The sequence below is a fragment of the Empidonax traillii genome, unplaced genomic scaffold (genome assembly GCF_003031625.1).
Source record: "Empidonax traillii isolate 1590-97213 ecotype Southwest subspecies unplaced genomic scaffold, ASM303162v1 scaffold900:size397343, whole genome shotgun sequence".
Classification (NCBI taxonomy): Eukaryota; Metazoa; Chordata; class Aves; order Passeriformes; family Tyrannidae; genus Empidonax; species Empidonax traillii.
Genome location: NW_020956093.1, coordinates 265287 through 286823, shown reverse-complemented (window position 1 = coordinate 286823; position 21537 = coordinate 265287). Strand labels below are relative to the sequence as shown.

At 46.9% G+C, this 21537-nt stretch overlaps 1 protein-coding gene across 2 annotated transcripts in view; it reads right to left on the bottom strand.

The window, feature by feature from the left end:
* The window catches only part of SLC12A8 (solute carrier family 12 member 8), a 53189-nt gene that overhangs the window by 24096 nt on the left and 7556 nt on the right, over nucleotides 1–21537 (bottom strand). For both annotated transcript variants that reach the window (XR_003573376.1, XM_027902655.1), the window contains exons 4-5: nucleotides 19160–19351; nucleotides 16515–16746 (exon numbers count right to left, since the gene is read on the bottom strand). Coding sequence is in view for 1 of the 2 variants with exons in the window: in XM_027902655.1 (XP_027758456.1) it covers nucleotides 16515–16746; nucleotides 19160–19351 (424 nt within the window). In the remaining variant the exon portion in view is untranslated. The remainder of the gene's footprint in view (nucleotides 1–16514; nucleotides 16747–19159; nucleotides 19352–21537) is intronic.

Here is a 21537-nt window from a genome sequence, read left to right as displayed (position 1 = left end):
ACACACAAACCCAGAAGTTTTACTTCCCAAACAAAAAGTTTTACAGAAGATAGGAGAGTGGGGAAAACAATAGGCAGGATATCAACATCACACACCTCATCTACTCATACATAATGGAGGATCCTACTCCCTCACTTCACAGAGGAAGGATGGATCAAATTCCTCAACAAAACTGGATTTATTAGGAAGAGTTGAGTCTGACAGCTGATGTGCCAGCAGGGCATTCATTAGGAAAGGTTTTAGATGCTTATAGAAAGAAAACACAGTTTATGATAGCTATAGGGTAAGGAATTAATGGATATGTCTATGAAATTAATAATTTCATTTTCAATAGGCAACACTGCCTTTTAATGGAGTATCTTAATCTATGGAAACTTCTCCTCCCTGTCAGTGCTCCAAATGCTCATGCCAGCTGGGGGTGGAAGGTGAGGAAAGTCGGTTTCTTTTTTTCTACTGCCACTACAATCTATTTCCACAAGACATGTGACTGCAATAACTTGAATTTTCTCATTAGCAGGCAGGATGTTGTTTATGGCTGCACAGGGTGATGGCCAGAAATTAAAAAAAGACTCCATCAAAGCTGTCCCATGCCTCAAAGACAACATTAATAATGTTTGGACAATAGATTAAACCGGAAAATTAAATCAGAGCTCTGAACACAAGACATATCCATTTAAAGTCTCAGAATATAACTAACCACAGAGCTTTGAAGTTGTCACAGAAAAATCCTATAGATAATCAAAAGTTTCCTACTACATCTGCATTCATTGTGTTTCCCAAACGTGGATGGAAACATACTGATAGAAGAGGTCTCCTGCTGCTAGGCTTTCTAAAAGCACTAGCTATCTCCACTAGAACAAGTGCCAGATGAAATTTAAAGGGAATAAGCTCAGCACACCACACTGACCTCTGGACCTCACAGATGTCTGCAGAAAAGTGCAGTTTCTGGAGAAACAAAGGGGGAATTTGTGTAGGCTGTATGTTCCCGTAAGACCAGATCTGAGTGCCTTCAACTGGAATCCATGTCCATGATGGCATACGGGCTGGCTGCAAAGCTCCCACCAAACTGCTCAAGAAAAATTTTAGTCCCTGGCCAAGGGACTTTTCACAAAGTATGGGCTCCTCATAGAAATGTTGGTGTTTCATTAGTAAAACAAAAGAAGTAAGCAAAATATTCATCTCATCCCAAGAAGATCTGCAGGCCTTCTCCAACCTGTGCTTTGCAGCAGCACCATCAAATACATCTATGTCACTTGACAGAACTTTGCTCCACTGATTCATAAAAGTCTCCCTTGAAGTGGACTCTATCCTCTCTTGATGGTTTACTCTCATATTTTCCTGTCTTCATCATTTAGGTTTCCCCTAACCACAAATTCTTCTTTTCACACCATTTTCCCAGTTTGTTGAGGTCATCTGAAGGCCTGACTCTCTCTCTGGCAGGTGCTGCAAGTCCTTCCCAGCTGGGGGTCACCTTCAAACTGAATCTGCATATTCTCTTTTGCATCATCCAGGAAGCTAAGAAAAATGCCAAATAACACCAAACCAAAACCAGACCCCTGCAGAACTTCACCAGGCACAGCGTCCTGCTTTGCAAGTAAACCATCTCCAGCTGGGGTCTTCCAGTGTGCTTTGAGGCTATATAATTCAAATGAGGCACTTTGGGTGCCCTCTGTTTCCTTCCTCATACAAAAGGCCAAGTATACAACCAGGCTATACTTTCTGTGGTACTGATTTGGCCATACTATGGCCACAGACTGACCATGAGACTGATGAGTCCAATGTCTAACCTGCATCTGCGTGTATCTGACTGCTATTAATCTCAAATAGTGAAATGATACCTTGTGCTCCATTCATTCATATGTTCTTCCCTTTCCTACTTAATTCCCCTAAGCAGAAATCCTGGGTGAAAGAAACAAAGCCTGAAACCATGGCAGATGTCATTGGAACCACAGAAAATGACAGCCATGGATTTATTGAAAGAGCCACAGGATGTGCCTACATCTCTATCCCACTTCTGCTTCCTCTCCTCACGGCTCTGGCAGGTGGGAGGAAGCCCAGCCATTCCACATTTCCCCTGCATACAGAACCAGGAACTTTCTTGACTAATTAAAGAGAAGTTCATCCAAATGTTAGTTGTCATTGCAACCTCATTTGTCATTCAATCACCCTCCCATGAAGCTGATCTCACACCCCTTTTGATCGGTTTTGCACCAGGATTTGCAGTTGCCATCAATTTAAGCAAGCTATGGGCACGGGAGCACAGAGCTGAGGACAATACCCTGTGAGCATCTCCTGCCTGCCCTTGTGCCTGCGACCGGAGCAAGTCATCTGTGACCTTTCAGCTGTCATATTAATGGGACTAATTGTAGCTGACAGGGCAATTGGGCTGAAAATCATCCAAAACAACACAGGAATCAGCAACTGAGACCAATCGGTTAAACCAACAGAGCACTTGGTCAGTTGTTCACAGAGTCAATTATCCACATCCCATTGAAAGTGCACTTCAAAAGGCCGAGCTTCGGAAGGAGGAGGGAAGGAAATGCGATAGGGCCTATATTTGGCACTACGATCTCTAAACAAGGCAAGATCATTTTATTAATTTTTCTTTTGTAAGATCTTTTTCTCCAGCTTACTGCTGGGTACATGAGATTCAAAACAGATTCCTCCCTCCTCGCTCATTACAAAATGTTTGTCTGACAAATTTTCCTCTCAATCAATTTATGCAACCCCACAGCCTCTAAATCCTGCCTTTAATGATCCTGCTCTCAGCTGGCTTGCAGAGGGCTGGAGCTGAAGTGCTATAAACAATCTTCCCTGTGTCATGCTAGAAGAAAAGAATCCAGTTCCTTCTCTGTGCTGGGTCAGCCCTATGGGAAATGCACAATAAAGAGTGGTAACAATTTATTTTCATCATTAGATACTCCATAAGGAGAAAGCAAATAATGGGTTTCTCAAGTGGTTGAGCTGATATAAATAAACAATTGGGAAAAATTGACTTAGAGCAACATCTGAATTCATTCTGTGATTTTTCACAAATTAAGTCCTTTTAGTTGCCCATATTAAAATGATGTAATAAACAATAAAAACCACCTAGTAAGTTTGAAATGGAAGAGCTCCCAGGATGAGCAGCCTCTATATGCAAGCACAGGGGGACCACAGGAGGCTGCACACCAGCCTGATGCAGCCAGAGGAGGAGGAGGAGGAAGATGGTCAGGACTCTCACATCCCTCCAGCCACCGCGGATGCCTGGGAGGAGGTACTAGTTTTCATCTTATTGCCTCTGCTGCATCCCCCCTCTAGCCTGGCAGGTTTCCATGTTTGAGCTTTTCTTGCACTTTCTCCCACTTCTGACCCTGTGGAAGGGCATGAAAGCAACCATGGAGGTTTTTGGCACTCAAGGCACCCCTTACAAGGGCAGCTCCTCCACAAGGCCCAGAGTTTTGGAGGGGAAACTCCAAGAGGTTGGAGAAGGGATGCAAGGTGAAGCTGTGGTTACACAGGGTCGGGCCATTATGCAACAGCACAGAGGACGACGGTGCTGCCAAGTTCCAGACAACCTGGAGCTCATTACAGATTAGTCAAGTCTTGGCCAAATTCAATAAGCCTGTTCACAAGCTTAAGGTTAAGCAAAGCCTGGCACTGAGGCAGGGGCTAAATAATGCAAAAATGGAAAACCACCTCAAGAAACAGCTCCCAGAAGACAGTTATGAATTGCACTCTTCTTGTGATTAGAGATTTTAATTACAAAGGTGAATGCTGAAGGCTTGAAATGGTGAGATGTGTTTTTTTTCTTTTCCTAAAGATGTGAACCCACACGTTCCTGCCTGGAAGGTACTTGCTGAGATTTGCTTTCAGAGGAACAGCTGGAAGTGTTTGTCTTGCAGCACATTTCCCAGGTCTGACCTCAGCATTTTCAGGATCCTGTGTGATGCAAGACATGGAGAGCCAAAGAGTAATTATATATCCTTGGCATAATTATCTCTGCTCTCTCTCTTTTCCCCATTTCTTTTTCCATCTCTAAACCCTTCTGGCACAAGCTCTGAAATCCAGTTGTTCCCCTTAGATGCCAGTCCAAATGCATACCCAGAATGAGGTCCTGGTGCAGGTGCTGGAGATAACCAGGCACACCAGTGTGGGGAAAACAGGAATGGTCCTCACAGCCTGGTCCCACAGCTGCCATCCTCATCTGAACACACACCTCTGCAGTAAGATAAAGTTTCACTCCTCACTGACCACACGCTTATGTTTTCCTCCTCCAAACTCTTAGCTGAAGGCAAGTACAAGCCTAGAACTTCCGAGATGTTAACTCCCCAGTGGGCAAGTCAAGCTCTGTCAGGCTGGTAACTCTCAGAAGCTGTGGTCTATCAGATGACTATTGCGTGGCCTAAATAAAATTAATTCCTACATAGGCCAAAAGGCTCTACGTAGGGAAGGAGTGAAATTCTCCCTCCAAAAGCCCATGCAGCACGAATTCTTCTCTTGCCTGCAGAATAAGTTCATCCACAGTCTGGTGATCACCAAACTCACTTACAAACTCACTTACATACTGCCCCTAGCTTGTCACAGGAGAACAGTGTCTTCACTTGTCAAGGGAAAATCAGGCATGCCTGGCTTTAATGAAGTAACATATTGATGCCAAAGCACCAGCAGCAATAGGTTTTTCAGCATCTCATTGTAAAATCACAGATAAACAGGATTAACCACCCACTTAGAAACTGTGGATGTGCAGAGATGGAATCAAAGCCATGAAAGTTGTCCAAACACCAAGGACTTTATCTTAGTGTTCCCTCCACTCTATGCAAACGCTGAAATTTAACTTGAGGCAACAAAGAGCACAGGATTGTCTGACACAACAGCTCTGAAAGATGCTCTGCACCAACAGAGCCACACTCTGGATGGCTCTGGACTTCCCCAATGAAGTGCTGGATGTGCCAGAGAACTACATGGGTCCAGCTGATTACAACCACAGCCCTGCAACACCATGCAGCACACCCAGTGAAGGGCACTGAAAATGGTGCACATCCCCAGTGGACTGGCATAATCAAAGAGGCACGAAGAGGGCACCAGGGTCACAAATAACACCTTGAATCACCTCTCCCAGCAGACGAAAAATAAATCAATCAAAGCAGTGCAGACACAAGCCTCCGCATCCCTCCGTGCACACTCTTGGCTTCCTGTGTTTGGGCTTGTTTAACACTGACATTATCAATCACATTTCCAAGCTCTTCCAAGGCCGGGCTGCTTCTGCAGCCATGCCTTTGCAACCGCCCAGCTCCAGCTCCAGCTCCAGAGGTCCTCCCAGTATTTTTTCCCAGGCAAGTCCAACACTACCATTGCTACTCCCAGGCATTGCCCTACTGCTGCCAGCCTGCCGCAGGGCAGGTGAAGGCAGGAAAAGATGTGGAAAGGTTGGGGAGGAAAAGAGTGAGAGGGAAGCAGTACTGGAGGTGGACAGAGGACAGCATAGTGGGTTTTCTGTGCCACAAATCCACTGCTCAGCTTGCTGCAGGCTGACACTCGGCCTGTGGGATGCATGAACACATTTGCACCAGAAAGCCCCAGTTCTCTAAGAGAATGGTGAGGAAGCTGGTGAGTCATGGAAGCAAAGGGCATCAAGAAGCAGGGCTGCACTGACAGGTACAGAGAATAAACATGACCTTTGTTGAACTTCTACAGGGATACAAAAATGTTTTAACATATTCCAGGACATCTCCTGGTTTACCTTTGGATAGACAAGTTTTGGCTGGAAGACTGGGAAGAAACATCAGGAAAAGAGAAGAACTGCAGAACAAGCAGAGCTTGAGGAAGATGGGATGGACTGATGAGACTGATGTCCCTGTCTTCTGACAGCTACAGCTGGACTCGTCTACCCAAGGGATCACATTCACCAAATCTGGGTTGGCCTCTTCTGCAGCCCTACATGTGCCACCTGAGTCAGCATGAATCAGTGCACATTTCCTATGAGCCAGGATCATGTCAGCTCCATGCTGGACTTGTGGGCAGCAGCACAGCTCCATAGCTGGAGATGAGGCATGTGCAGCCCAGCCCTGATGAAAAAGAGTAAACACAGGACTTCTGATTGCTCCCTGTAGATTCACTCTCCATATGTCACAAATGACATCATGACTTGGGTTCATCTCAGTCTTCAGGGCCACATCCTACCTGCTGGCAGCTCCCACAGCCTCAGTATTTCTGCTTGGGGAGTCTTAAACTAGGTAAGGGAAAAAAAAAATACCGACTTTTTGTGTTGAATACATGCAGGTCAATGACTATGCAGTGATAGAAATGAAGCTATTACACAATTAATACAATGGCATGTGGGCACACAGATCAGTGCAGGAATGCTGCAGACCATCTGCCTGAGCTGTCAGGGCACTGAGAGATGCAGGATGTGGGAGCTCCCCAGTTCCTGCTCTACTCCACCCTGACCCATGTTGCTGTTGGCAGCCCTTAGGAAAAAGTACTGGGAAGAAGAGGAGGTAAGACGGCGAAGGGACTCAATTCCCTCTGTAATTTCATCCTTAAATGCCAGTTAAATACATTTGCTACCAGAAGAGTTCAGAGCGACCGCAGACCGCAAGCCACAGGGAGCAGAAGTGAAAGCAGCAGCTCTTCCTCTGCTGTCTCCCCACAGAGGATGGTGCCAGCTGAAAATTAAGCACTGGGTGCTGCAGCCAGCATCACCCTATGGCTTGCTGGCCTCAGCAAGTGGCACCCTCAAAAATGCCAAGCCAAAGCTAAGCAGCAAGAGGCAGCCCAGGGTGGGGAGAGAAACCCATTGCCATTTTTCCACTTGTGGTGAATAAATAAGCTCCTATTTTATCATCAGCACTAGAGAGATTGTTTCATAAATTAGGACAAACACCACACTTACGTTTCAAATTCGTCAGAGATGCAAGCAGCAAAAAATAGACAGGTTTTAGTGGGAAAAAGAAATTGGCAAGAGGGCAGTGGGGAAGAAGGATCAGAGCAAATTTAAAGAAAGAAAGGAAGGAGTTCCCTTGCCCAAGACCTTCTCTGCACCCACAATAAGCCCAACAAAACTAAAAGGAGAGATTATGTACAGTCTGTAATTGAAGGAGGGAAAGCCACAGTTAAAACAATCTAAAAAGGCCAAGCCCTGAGAAAGGCAACTCGAATCTCTTATCTTTTGATGGAAAAGAATGTGCTCCCTGAGATTAATGACGTGTTTACCCAAAAGGAAATCGCCGCCCTTCTGAAGCAGCAAGTGTTTGTTCCTCCCGAGCCCCTGTTTTCTGCTCCAGAGCTGATCTCCCAAACCTCCTGTTTAAAGTCAACACACAATACAGCTTCCTGCTGCCATGGGCTCTGAGGGATCCCACCATCAACACTCTTCCAAAAACCACCCTCCACAGCACCTGTCTATCCCCCACCACCACTGGCAGAGACAAAAGTGGGATATTTAGATCAGACTTTGAGCACCACCAGTGTAGAGACAGGCGTCACGCTGACAGCTGCCAGGAACCTTGATGCAGGGAGATGAATCACCCCCATGCATAAATACTGCTCAGTTCAGCAGACAAATTAGCAGGCGTGGAGACTGACAGAGCTGTCGAGGGAAAGCACTCTGGGCGACCTCTTCTTAAGCTGCTCGGGGTTTTGGCAGTGCATCCTGCAGACCAGCTTGCTGCAGGATGCTTTTGGAAAGAGCTTTAACATCAGCAATGGTCTGCTGTGTTAGCAGAAGCATGGAGGAGTATGGGATTTGTTGCACTGAATACCCTCAAGCGAGCAAGAAAGCCTGGAACAGAAGCACTGGGGGTGATCTGTTTTAGGAAACCTGCAAAACAAACTGCTCGGGGGCCAGCGGGGGTCACATATGTGACAAACCCAAGTATTCACATCCTCCCTTCTCTGGTAAATGCACCCCCACTAAATGCACTCATGCTTCATCTCCAATCTCCTCATGGGGCATCCCAACCACAAAAGCCATCAGATCACGAGCACCTCCTCTCCCTAAAGCCAATGGACCTGCAATACTGTGTGCTGGCCAACAGCTAAAAATAGCACAAAAGGCAGAATAAACAAAGGGAGCTGCTTAAATCTGTCTCTGATGTTTGTCTTTAGCTGATGGAGCAATTTTCATTTGCAGGATGCTGTCACCCCTCTCAGATCATGAGGCAGACTAAGCTCCCCCCCCCAGCTCTCCCCAGCCACATCTCATCTCCTGCAGGACTGGACTGGGTGGAAGGAAATGCTAATTTCTGCCCAACTCCCCATGAGCCTGCTTTATCTCCACCTCAGCTTCTCGGGAAAGTGGAAAACCACCAACGTACACAAGAGCACACTCGGAGGCTGCAAGGGCCCACACGGGCAGCTCCTCATCACAAAAGCACTGCTTAAATAAAGGAAAACTTAGGAATGTGCCTGTGGAAGTAGCTAGTAGAGCTGTTTGGCACTTACTCTGTCTCTACAGATTGACAAAAATTTTTAGTTTTTGCAAAAAAGCCAAAAAACCAAACATTTTCGGCAGGTAGAAACTCTAAAATTCTGGTTACAGAAAAAAAAAAGGAAGATATTTTAGCACAGGTGTTTCAGCTTTATAAATTCCACTTATGTTTTATATTATTTAATGCTAAGAACTAGACTTGCTGTAATACATAAATCCTTCCATTACTATTTGATTTTTTGATGTGGTATCCACAGCCTGGCTTGCTCAGTAGTATTCAAACCAGCTGGTGAAAATTATTTTATTCATTACAAAGAGGACAAGAATTGAAGTGTCCCTTGCTCCATCCTTCTTCTAGGAAAAGAGTTTTCATCAATGGGATATTATTATCAATTACAGAGTGGTATTTCTTGGAAGTCATGTCCAGAGTCCCCAGCTGTGGGAGGCTCTGCAGAACTTCTCCACTGAAAAACCCCAGCCTCAAGAAATCACAATTTAGGTTGAATCAAGGCACAACAATTGGAGGAAAATGGATGGCAGTTGAACAGCGATGACACACGTCCTTTGGACTTTTTGGAGTGACCTCCTCTCTATCTCGGACCTACTCTGTGCATTATTTTGGACAAAGCCCAATCCATGCTGATCAAATCCCCATCTTTCAAAAGAAAGCAGTTAACCATGACATAACCAAATCCACAGGATCCTGCCATAGTCTACACAGTCTTCTGCTTTCATGACTAGAGCATCCCATACTTCCAGACTATGGATGTGTTATCCGTATGACAATGGTACTTCAAAACAAAACCATTCCATTTGTTGACTTTTTGATTTTGTATCTAAAATGATAGTTTGTTGTGACGGTTTGGACTTGGCTCCCTGCCAAATGCTCGAAAGCTAGGACAGCAGTCCCTTTCTTCCCTTCTTTCTTCCTTTAGGTTAAAGGAGAAAGAAACTATAAAAATTAAAGAATCTACAGTCAAGCTGCTTATATAAAAATATATCTATATTTACGCAAATTACAGTTATATATAGTTAAGATGCTATATACACAGAAAAAGGGGGTCTACCCCCCGCAGGGATAGGGAAAGGGAAAAAGGGGACAAAAGGGAACAAAAGGGACACTGAACAGGTATATTAGATCAAATTATACTAATAATTAACAAAACAGATTTTACCACGTCCTTTAGAACAGCAGGATCGGCAGTCACAGCCAGCACTCTTCAAACCCCCACATGGTAGGACAGCGGACTTTGCAGGCCTCAGCCTTAGATAAGCGAGACCAACGCAGGGACCCACTGTTCTTAGACCTCGCCGGAAGAGAAGAGCGCGAGGTCTCTAATTTCTGACTTATTTATACTCTGGTTTACGTAAAAATTGTGTGGAATACTGGGTACTTGGCTCCTTCCTTGGTTACAAACTGGTCACCAAGGAAGGCCTAGACTAAAACCATCACATTTGTTTTTATTTCTGCAAGGTTTTCATTATACTCTATACAACACACACATCTGCAGCTTCAAGTCTAGCTTCAGAATGCAAATCAGACTGGAAATCAAGGAGTGTTTGATTTTGGCAAAGTTGAGCAAGATGTTGTCACCTAAAAGGAATTTTTTTTTGTCTGTTTGAAACTATTAATTGAATTCCACTTAAATCAGAGAATAAATTTTGCCTACCAAAATCTATTTTTCAATGGAAGCATTTCCCCTTTGAGTAAAAAAGAAAACCAGCAAGAACCGCCGGACCATCATCCAGGCTAATGAAGGTACAACCAGGATAAAATCCCTTACCTACAGTCAAAAAAGGCCAAAAATTATTAACACAAGCTAGGAGGGAAGATGATGAACAGTAGATAAGGATCCAAAGTTTTCTCTTTAGCCTAGGAGAAGAATGCAAACTAGAAGTGCAGCGGCTGGAGGAAGAATCTAATATCTAGAAATTATCTTAATAAATTAAATCCCTAAAAAAGGAAAGCTGATTCAGGGCATAGCTGAACTGTGACTGAATTTAAACACTGGGGGAATGAAAAAAAGAGGTAAAGTATCTTCATCGTTTGAAAACAATTATGTGGTGGCACCAAAAAAAAAGAGAAAGAAGAATCAGTGCAATTAAATAAAGTTGTTCTGTTTAAACACAGCAATGGGGAGAGAGGGAGAGATTGTGAAATTATGTGTATCTTTTTCAAACCAGTCAGTTTTATTAGTTCTCCAGCATTAAACAAGTTGCTGGTGAGCAGAGAGGCTGCACAGGAGGTTTTATGAGAGGAATGGGTGGAGAAAGCCCACACGAAGGCAGCATCTGGCAGGGGACAAAGCCATCCGAGGTATTTCAGGATTTATTTGCAAGCTCAAGAAGATGAGCTTAGAATTGCCTTGCAGGGAAACGACAAACAATTAAAGCAAACAATGTGTACAAAATCTCCTGCATAAACCAGGAGCAGTAGTACCTATTAAGCAAGTTTAAACTGTAACAACCTCAGCAAACCCTCTCCCACTCCAGCAATGGATCTGGGCCAGCTGGTCCCTGACAGTACCATGCAGTACCAGGCTTTAGGGTTCTAAGTGATGTCAGGACCCTCCTCATCCTTGGCAGCATGTGGCAGAGGGCAGTTTGCTCCTGTGATCCACATGGCCACACAGATGGCGCAGCCTGGAAAAGAGAAGACTGAAGAAGAACACCAGAGGTCTTCCAAGCAAGGTAGTTCAATGAAGAAAGGAAGGACACCAGATTGTCCCCAAGTCCTCAAGAGACCCAAAATAGTGGGTTTTGGCTTCAGGAAGAGAGGGTTAGCTGAGATAAATGTGACTAGAGCAGGGTCCCCAAGGATGCAGCAAAGGATCCATCACTGAAAATTTTTAAGAGCAGATTAGATGTATGTGGCATCCATTCCCAGCACAGCCCAGTGGGTGCAGGAGGGCAGGGACCTGCAGACCCAGAGCTCTCCTCCCCTCCTTACCCACCTCCTGGGAGATGCTTCAGGGCGATGGGCTCAGAAATCCTGCCTGGTCTCAGCAGAGCAAGGGTACAGGGATGCCAGCCCCAGCCCCTGGGGTGCAGCAGCTGTGCTGACACCCCAAGCACCTGTCAGCAAGTCAGTCTGTTGCTCCTCAACAAAGTCCTGCTGCTGGATGTCCTCCAGCAAGGAAACACCGTGAAAACCTACCTACAAACCCGCCAGCAGAGTTACATCTCAACCTAATGTTTGGTTGTTTTGTTTTTGGTTTTTTTTTAAATAAACTGATTTAAATACCTACTTCAGAGAGCCTGGACAGAGCGCTGTAGCTTTCCTCTCACTATCTAAATAAGGTCTCTAACAATGTTATCACTTTTCAAAACATATCTGTCCCGCAGCTCCCAGCCCAGACAATTGGCAGGTAACCAGTTAATAAATGTCTTCGCCAGACTGTTGAATAGGCTGGCCCCAGCTCAAGAGTGATGTCAGGGCCATTCAATGCACTATAATTGGAAAAACCTGGGAAAAGCAATCCCATGTTTTTTAATAAATAACGAGTGTATTAGCAGCCTCCTGCTTTTATTCACCACGGTGTCTACCTTATTCAGTAGCAAAGTGAGATTTTTTTTCCCACTGCCACTCATTCAGTGATTTCTACTTGGAATTTGATGCCAGTTTCCAGATGTGTCTCAGGCCAGGAAGTCACCAATCCGCCTGGATAAAGCCTCTGGGATTAGCTACAGATCATCTTTTAACACACACATCCTTCCTGCACCCTCTCTTATGATACTGGGGCACACCCCTTGTGCCCAAAAATAAAACAAAACAACCCAGAGCCGAGCAAAAGCCCCCGACTAGGATGCTTTGATCATTTTCATATTATATATGGGGGAATATAATTAATTAATTCAGTCCATCAAAGCCCCAGAGACACCATTTGAGAGATCCTTACACCAGAGTGTTTACATACATAAATCACTTTAACAATTGCAGGTTCCCTGTATGATGGAACAGCTTCAGGCAAAGCTCATCTCCCACAGCTCCTCACCAGTGGCACCCGCAGGAGAGCATCAGCTCTCCAGCTCAGCCACAGAACACTGGAGGGGGATGAATCTTCCAAAACACTTGCCCTCAGAGGAAGAAGTGAAGATGATAAATGAGTTTTCTGGGCTCTGTGTGAGCAACTTCGGGAAGCTAAAATTCAAGTGGGTGACATGAAAGATGTGGTTTGCATGGAAAATAATCACAAGCAGAAGCACCCTGACAGCAACATGCCTTTTCAAACCTCCCTGCACCCCTGAGAAATGAACCACCCAGATTTCCCAGTCAGGAGGAAAGGGGCTTAGCCCCACACAGCCAGGCTTCACGCTTGCCTCAGCCACATGGTACCGTCTGCTGCAGGATGGGGTGGCAGGGGGGGAGGGATCCTAGCCCAAGGGGACACAATTACTGAATTACCAACAAAATAATTTATTTTTTTCTCCCCCAGGCATTTAAGAAGCTGCTGTCAGGCCCCTTTCGCTCCTGTTGTGATTCCTTTCATCTCTCCATCAAAGCACAGCCAAATTAACACCAGCCCTCCTCCCAGTGACCGCCCCCCATGCGCTCCCACAGCCGCTCAGCTTTAACAGGGCACCTGGGAGCCACTGCCAAAACAGGAAAACAGGCGCCTAATTGAAAGGGAGTTTTTGGGAGTCACCCTACACAAAAATTAGCAGAGATATGCTAGGAAAATAAAAGAGTGGGCATTAACGGACAGCTTATCTTCTTTTTCCGTGACTCTAATGTTCAGGACATGAAAAGGCCAAAAAGTTTCACATACTGTTCTAAGGAGCTGGTCAGGGATAGGAGCATCCTCTCCTCTGCGATTACGGCTCCTCCCAAAAATAACTCGGGCTGATTTTGAGGTATGGACTTCCAGAATTAAAATGCAGAGGTGCACAAGCCAAAAATCCCTGTGTTGCTACTAGGAACATTTGTAGCAAGTGCTGGGTCTTGGTTATGGGTTAAAAAGTCGAGCACTGACTGATTTCAATTCACTTGTGTTAGGTTTGGTAGGAACAATGACCTGTGCCTAGGGAAAAAGAGAATATGGATGTTTTCTGTCTTAAGAAAGGAGCATGGGGGTCTCTGTTTATGGAGGGGGCCTGAACTTTAGGATGAGTGGCCAGAGACAGCTCAGTGATGCTGGTTTTGAGACAGAATATGGAGCTCCTCTGCTCGCTACCCACCCCTGGCTGAGATCCCAGCCTGGGACTGTGACCCAGCCCCAGGGGAAGTGCCAACTGGAGCCAAGGGAGGATTTAGGATTAACTCCAAAACATCAGCCAGTCCCCACCCCATCCTGCGGGCAGCCTGTGGAAAGGAGCAAAGCCCTCAGAGCCAGACACAGGGACAGGGCAGGCTGGCAGGGAGCCGGCAGTCCCAGGGGGGTCAGCAGCATCTGGGCAAGCAACCCAGAGCACTCCCTGTCTGCTGGAGCTGCTCAGCTCCTCCGATCCCAGCTCCGGGCTGCAGGAGCCTGGCTGGCTTTTGAGCGGGAGCAAGCCACGGCAAGAGAGAGGAAAAAAAGGAGAAAAAGCAGCGGGAAGCCCTGCTGAGAAGCCCCCTTTTGTGTAAACATGCTCCGTCCTCAGACTAAAAATAAAGGCAAACCACAGGAAGGGAGTGAGTGCTTGGACAATATCCGATTTGGTGTGTGCCTGGGTGTGAGCTGCGGGAACAGGGAGAAGAGCAGGGGACTCCACCCAGAGCAACCACACAAAGGCAGCCGGTTAAGACCTTCAAGATGGACAGGCATTCCTGGAGATTATTTAAATCCAAATAACTGCTGCTTGGCAGATGTGCGGTCCTTTGGTATGTGCGCAGCACTTGGAAATGCTAAGTGAGAGAAAAGGCTGCCATGGCAGGAGCAGGAAAGGCAGGATGATGGCACACGGCCCATTTTACAGGTTCTGAGACTGCGACCTGAGGCTGTGAACTGAAAGCCCGTAAACCTGCCATAAAACAAGGACACAACCCAGAAAAGATGTCAGCTGAAATCCAGCTCACAGGTCCGTCCTCAAAAACTACCTCTCCCTGTACTCCCAGTCCCCGCTGCAGCCACAGAACCACACTCAAAACAACCACATGCTTGTGAGGGCTGTGTCAGTGGACTGCCTACCCCAAAAGGTTCCCAAATGCTTCCCCAAGCGCTGGGCTTTGATGCATTGCACCCCACCATTGCCATCAGATGGCTCCTGAGGATGGAGCTTCACTGACACCTGCACGTCCCACTTGCAGCCTTCTTGCAGGAGGGTTGCTTTGCTGGTGGGGGCAATTGCACTGGAGAGAAGCATCCATCCATCCACACAGCGTGAGGAGGCTCCTCGGAGCTCAGCGCTCACCGTTGGTGCTGACACACCACTCAGAGGCCTTCTGGGGAAATGCAGGACTCGGGAGGATCCCACTGCCCAGCCTGGAGGGAAACGGCACTCTCACTGGGAAGTGGCATGTGAAAGCAGAGGACCCCACAGCTCCCCGCTGCCAGCTGTATGGCCGCAGGTCCCACTGGATGGGCAGCACCACTCTGGGGTACTTGCATTTGGGGCTTGGATCTGGCCACCATCACCCCGATGTCCTTCCACCCACTGGAAACCCTCCTCTCTTTGGCCAACCGTGGCTAAACTGCAGCATCTGCAATGCTCAGCCACCTCGTTTCCCTTCCTTTCTCTATTTTCTGTCAGAAGAAAATGACATAGTGCTCACCAGTGGAGGAAATCAAAGACAACTATGTTGACCTCAACTTGGGCATGTTTCCTGCTGACGTCTGTATTCCTCTAATTCTCGCCTCCCGGGGCCACGTTCACTTTCCTACCATCAGGCCTCACCTTGAGTATTCATTTTTCTCTACTATTAGAAAGGCCTCCTATAAGCATAACCAAAGTGCAAAACCCCTCCATTTACTTTAGAAAACAACTTCCAATGAAACACAGCTGTTTGGAGCAGGTCATTTGCTTTCTCCGCAAAACAGGCCACAGCAACAACCGTCCTTACTTCATTTTCATTCACAAGTACTGCTAAAACTTTCACAGGCTTTCATTTGGGGCATTTCTTACATGCTAAATATAAAGTGCAAGTGTCTTTCCATAAGGCTCTGTCTTACAGGGGAGCAGCTGCTTCTGTCCCCCCGCCACATCGTCCTCACACACGGTACCAGCAGCACGAAATAAAACAGCAGCATGAAGGACAGCTGTGCCATCGGTGCTACTGGTACCTACATGACTCACCTCCTGCCACCTGGCTCGGCGGCTGAATCACAGCTGTCAAATCAATCAAAACTCAAGATCTTTCCTTTAAACTAACTTTAGCAGGTCACTTGCAACCCCCCCAAGGTGCCGCCGGACACAGAGGAAGCCAAGAAAAAGGTGACACCTTCTGTTTACTCAGCTAATTACACTTATTGTTAGAGTGGCTGCTGCGGCGCTGGAGGGCTGCTTCCACAGCAACAACCCACGTCTTGAGTTGTGTTTCCCAGCGAACACCTCTTGGGGATGCAGATGGAGGGAGGGGAAGGGGGCTTGAGGTGTGAGCAGGGCTGCACTGAACCTCCGCCTTGCCCAAGCTGGAGTTATCACTGCAGGCTGAACTCAGTCTGGGAAAAGCTAACAGGAGAACTCACACTCACAGCTCCTTGAAACCCAAGCAGCCACCTGCCCTCACCCAGCTCCCTCCTCAGCTCCCCAGCATGCCCAGACAGGCAGGGTCTAAGTGATCTTAGAGGTCTCCAGGAGAAAATCTTATCTCAAAGTCCCAACCCTCCGTTTTCATGGGCACAATGCTTAATGCCGAGTTAGGCAGCAGAAGGCAACAAAAAGCAACTGCAAACACAGATGCTCTCTGTTGTTAGAAAATCTCTGACTGTAGTAAAAGTATAACAAGCACGAACATTGATAGCTGAATTCCTGAGGTTAAACACCTAAATTATAAGACATCTTCAGTCCTGCTCTGGAAGTACTTACTCTGTGCAAAATTATGGGTTGCCTCTAAAAGACCAGTACCAAAGGACAGGGGATATATCTGGAAGCTCTGAACTCTACCTCTGCCCAACTTCACACACATATAATGAGAAAACCACAGGGAATTAACACCTCCTGAAACCAATGCAATAAGTTTTACCTGGATCAAGGTGTGTAAAGGACCCAATGACAAAGTCCAGTGTTGAGACAGCCAGCAGGAAGAGCAGCAGGAGCTGGAGCCTGATGATCCACTTCACCCCAGCCAGGTTGATCCCCTGCAGGCCGAATAGGACAGCCAGGGAGATCCCACGCACTGCCCAGATGTTGCTGAGGCTCAGGACATCTGCAATGGACTCTGCAAAGCCAGTGATGTACATGGCACCTGCAACACACTGAGGGACAGGGTTCTGTGAGTGCTCCACGGCAGAAGAAGGGATCCCCATGCCGGTCTGTGGGGATCTCTGTTCAGACAGACAGACAAATTGCTGTCACAATACAACCCTTTTGATGTTATTCTGGCCTAGAGGGATTGAACCTTATTGCTGAAGGACGGCACACTGCCAGGGCAGCATAGCTACAGCCCGAGCAAACAGAGGAGGCTGGGTGCTAGTGCCAGCCCCGCAGCAACATTCCACTGGCTTTAAAATTTACTCTCCATTAAAACTTCAGGAGAAACCACACTGGCTACTCTGAGCGAGAAAAGGATGAGTCAACCTCTGTGTCTCCTCTCTTCTTCTCTTTCTCTGGAGGAAAGGGTCCCAGTTCAACACCTGCCTGAAGAATTGCAGTTCGTTTGCCCCTTCATTGCCTCCCAGGGGTTATTTTTAACTCCATGTTTAGTTTGGACGTAAAAAAAAGATGCTTCACTGGCTCCCCATCTCGTTGCTGGAGCAGAGCCTGAACTTTTCAGAAGAGCACATTGTGCAAGCTGTGCCGCCCCCCCAAGCTCCAGGGAAAGCTGCCTGTTTGTCTTGCAGCAGGGCAGGACACGCACTCTGCCCGGGGTGGCTGAGAGTCAGCAGGATGGGACATCTGCAGCACAGGCTCAGGCCTCAAACTCCACTGAGGGGCAGCAATCTGAAATACCAGGACATTTCCTTCTAGAGGTTCCCACTAGCTGACACTTCAGCAACAACCCTTTCCTGTGCATGGCATCCCTGGAAAACCAGGTCAGGGTTTTCTGACATGCTGACATGGGTGGTATGAGCTTGGGTCCTGCAACCCCTCTATCCCTGTCCACGGATGAGGGATGTGCAACACAGCTCCCGCATGCCTGGAAGGGAGAAAACCTCCACCCAAGCCGGCAAGAGTGGAGCAGACCCCTCATTCACTGCAGATCCCCCACCTTGGGCAGACCCAGCACTGCTCCACTGAGGGTGTTCAGGACCACCCGGCCCTACCCAGGAGATGCAGGTTCATGTGTGGTTTTCAGCAAGGTGCAGGATATCCACCTGTCCAGACTCAGATACCGACACCTTGTACATCCTGAAGGATTCAATTCCATCATAGGCAGACAACTAGCACAGACTGGAGGAACTACACCCTGAGTTTCTGCATCAGCAGCATGTAGCCAGGCATTCCCCACTTGCCCCAGTCAGAGTAGGGAATAGGGAACACCCCATTTGTGGCTGGGCTTGTCTGATGATAGAAGTTACAGCACTCCAAGAGCGGCTCGTACCGGGGAGCAGCCTGAAGCTGGTGCAAAGCAGGATGAGCAAAAAGCACGGCCAAGAAGGGAAAGGCATCAGGTTTTGAGAGCAGGCAAAGTGTTCTTAAGTGAGTTGCCAGCTCCCACCCCACACCCCCTGTGCACATGGGATGCCTACGCAGGGGCCGGGGCTGCTGCAGCCCAGCTTTTATGACCCTCAGGACAGGCTGCAACCTGATTGCTTTCCCAGACAGCGAGAGTGGAAAATATGACAGGAAGGATTCTCAGTGTGGCCCATTTCCATATCTTGGCTTGTAACTAGGTTCAGTTTGTATTTTATGGACACTTGCTTTTAATCTGGAGCAAAAGGAGAAGAGGGGATTATTTTTGGTTTGGGGGTTATTAAGGGGTTTTGGAGATCGCTGTAAGCCAGTCAGTTTAAAACAAACCTCCATAAAAATGCTTCTCTGCTCACCACATTTTATACTGTTCGTAAGGTCTTTACAGGGGGAGGGGGTTAAGTTACTGCAGGTTTAAGAGATTATTTTCCATTCTTTATGTGCACTACTTGTGAATTTTTGTGCTTCACCACCATGAAAGCTCCTTGGGATCTTTCAGAAAATCCAGAACTGTGACTTTTGGCTCACAAGAAGTCAATTAGCTGTGGCACTTACCACCGCCCAGCCCTCCTCCCACACCAGCTCCACTTCTGCTGGCTCCTGCAGAGAAGCAGCCAAGGCTTGCCCGGTCCCTAAGGGCATGGGGAGCACACCAAGGCCAATCTGCCAGCCCACAGCTGCTCACTGAGCTTCAGGTGGCCACCCTGACCTATCCCACTTTGGTTTAATTTCAGCAAGGGCATGTCCTGGCAATGGGGCTAATTTGGGATGGGAGAGCACGTCCTGAACAGCTTGTTCAGGCACACAACTCCTCCACCATTGTGACCCATACCAGACAGCACATTGTCATGCACAAGCTTACTCCTGGGGAGCAGAGTGGGGTTGAAAGCTCCCTGTGGTGGCCTCCCACATTGCTCAGCATAGTGGAACATTACCCAGGTTTTACCTGGAGCATTACTTCCTGTGGCAGGAAAGCACAAGATTATTACCTGCATCGCAAAGTTTCTAAATTTTCTTTAAACAACTTTTTTTAATTACCTGGCCAAAAATGTAAAGGATGCCAATGGTCCCTGCTATTTGACCTCCAAGGACAGTAGAAATCATGGAGTAGACTCCTCCACTTCCAATGCTGCACTTTTCACACACCCCAATTCCAGACATGACTGTCACCAGGGCAACCAGGATGACAAAGGACACTAGAAACATGCCCATTACAATGCCAGTGTTTCCCTGGAATGAAAAAAAAAATAATCAAATAAAGATCAATTCACACCAACTCTCTTGAGACAGAGAAAGGACCTACCTGCTTCTAGTCACTAGTAATGTATGAATCTGGAGTCATTACGGATTAAAAGAAATGCACACAGATATCCCTAATTGTCTAATTAACATAACTGATTGCCAAGTTTACAGCTCCTATTAGCACCCCTTTGATGAAAACCTGTCTCAGCCTGGGGCTGGGCAGACCTTTACCTGAGCAGGTTCTGCTCTGTCACAGAATCTCACAGAATATGCTGAGTTGGAAGGGACCCACAAGGACTACTGTGTCCAACTTTCAGCCCTGCACAGGACTTCTCTGTGAATCGCTGATTTTGTCCTCTGGTTTAAAAGGAATGAGGTCAAATAATGATTCAGCCACCATAGGCAATGGATCACCGCCTATTTGCATGGCTTAGAATGACATGCTTAAAAAAAACCACAAACCAATTTAATAAAAAAAAGTAGCTTCAAAATTGAACACCTGGGATTTGCAACAGCTGATTTATTAAGAGCATCAAGCTCGTATTTTAATTTTTTCAGAATATTTACCTCTGAAAGCTCTGATCCTCCCAAACAATGAGATGAGAGAGTAAAACCCTAAAGGCAACACAGCGTGAAAGATAAATAACAGTCTCGTAAACCAGCGTGTGCCAGCCCTTATCTGAGGGACGTACACAGAGTGACAGGTGGCTCTCACCCTCCCCGGACTCGGGGGAATTTTGTGCACAGGATTCAGTCCCGCTGAAAAAAAACCAGCCCTTCCTGCTTGCGGCAGAGGGAGGGCCCCGGGAGGAGCTGCTGCACCAGCCACGATCTCAGTATGGGGTGTAGAGCAAAAGCCTCTGAACAAACACAGCTGCAGGTCCCTGTTGGCAGCATTAAGGACCAGCGTAACCCCTTTTTGGGGGGTGTTCAGTTTGCCATTTAGAGCTGGATTTTCAGAAGGAGAAGGTGCTTAGCATGTCCAAAAGCATTTAAGGAGCTCTTCTGAGCTCAGGACCCTCCCACCCTCTCGCATACGGCTGTAATTTCTTTTCCAGGGTCAGAAGTTTTCCCTCGTGCTCCAGCCCACCTTCCTCTGCTGACAAATCACTCAGACCAGTGCACAGCGATCCGGAATCTCCTCCAGTGCCCAGCGCTTCATTAAGGTCTGGCTTCCCTTCCCTGCCTTTACTCATATTACAGGCCATGTCCACATCCCCCCTTTCCAACCTTGCTCCAGCAGTGCTCATCTCTGAGGTCACGCTAGCCATGATGGGGTTTGTTTATCACCAGCACTAAAAGGCTGCCTCCCTGCTCTGGGGTTGGTTGAAATCCCAGATTATTTTTTTTTTCTTTTCTCTTTTTTGTGAAAAAACAGAAACATATCCAGGATGTTGCTATCATCATAAAATCCTATTTTGGTTCAGCATCCTGCTGCCTTTGACAGGGGTGTTATCTGGTCAGTGGGGAACAGAGCCAAGGTTTGCTATAAATGCAGCATAAACGCAGCTGTGGCTGGGTCAGCACCACAGCCCACTCCAACCCCATACTCCTTTTTAAAAGGGCAATTGTTCTTTTTTTTCAACTGCTTACCCTCAGATTAAAGGGTTAATAAATCTGACATGCTTCAGTTAAAAAAAAAAAAAAAAAAGGCAAAAATATGCAAAGGTTCACATAGCCTTGGGCTTTTTGAGAAAATGCTGGTGGCACCAGGCTATGCAAGCAGCTAGTTAATGGGCAATCCAGTGGTTTCCAAAGAAGAAAGGGTTAACATCAAGACCAAGGAGGAAGGCTGGACTCACAGCAACAATAGCAAGCAGAGAAAGTGGGAAAAGAAAGCCCCCATTAAATGCTGATGCTTATTTATGCATGCGTGCCAGAAGGGGTTAGTGCAGCAACTATCCTTGTTGAACATTTCAGCAAGATTAGGGTCCCCTGCAACTGCAAAGCTTCACCAGCCTGGGCTCCAGCCCTGGAAATTTATAGCAAAAGCCTCTGTCCTCTGCCAGGGGAGCTCTCTGCCAACCCTGGTTTCTCCTCCCTTCCCTTTCATGCTAACTTCCAGCTGGTTCGGTTTGTCTTTTATTTACTGGCTTTATTTTTATCTGTGTTTGGTCCAGCAATAACTTACTTTCAAAGAAGATGTGAAGGAAATAAAATCAGTAGGAAAAGGA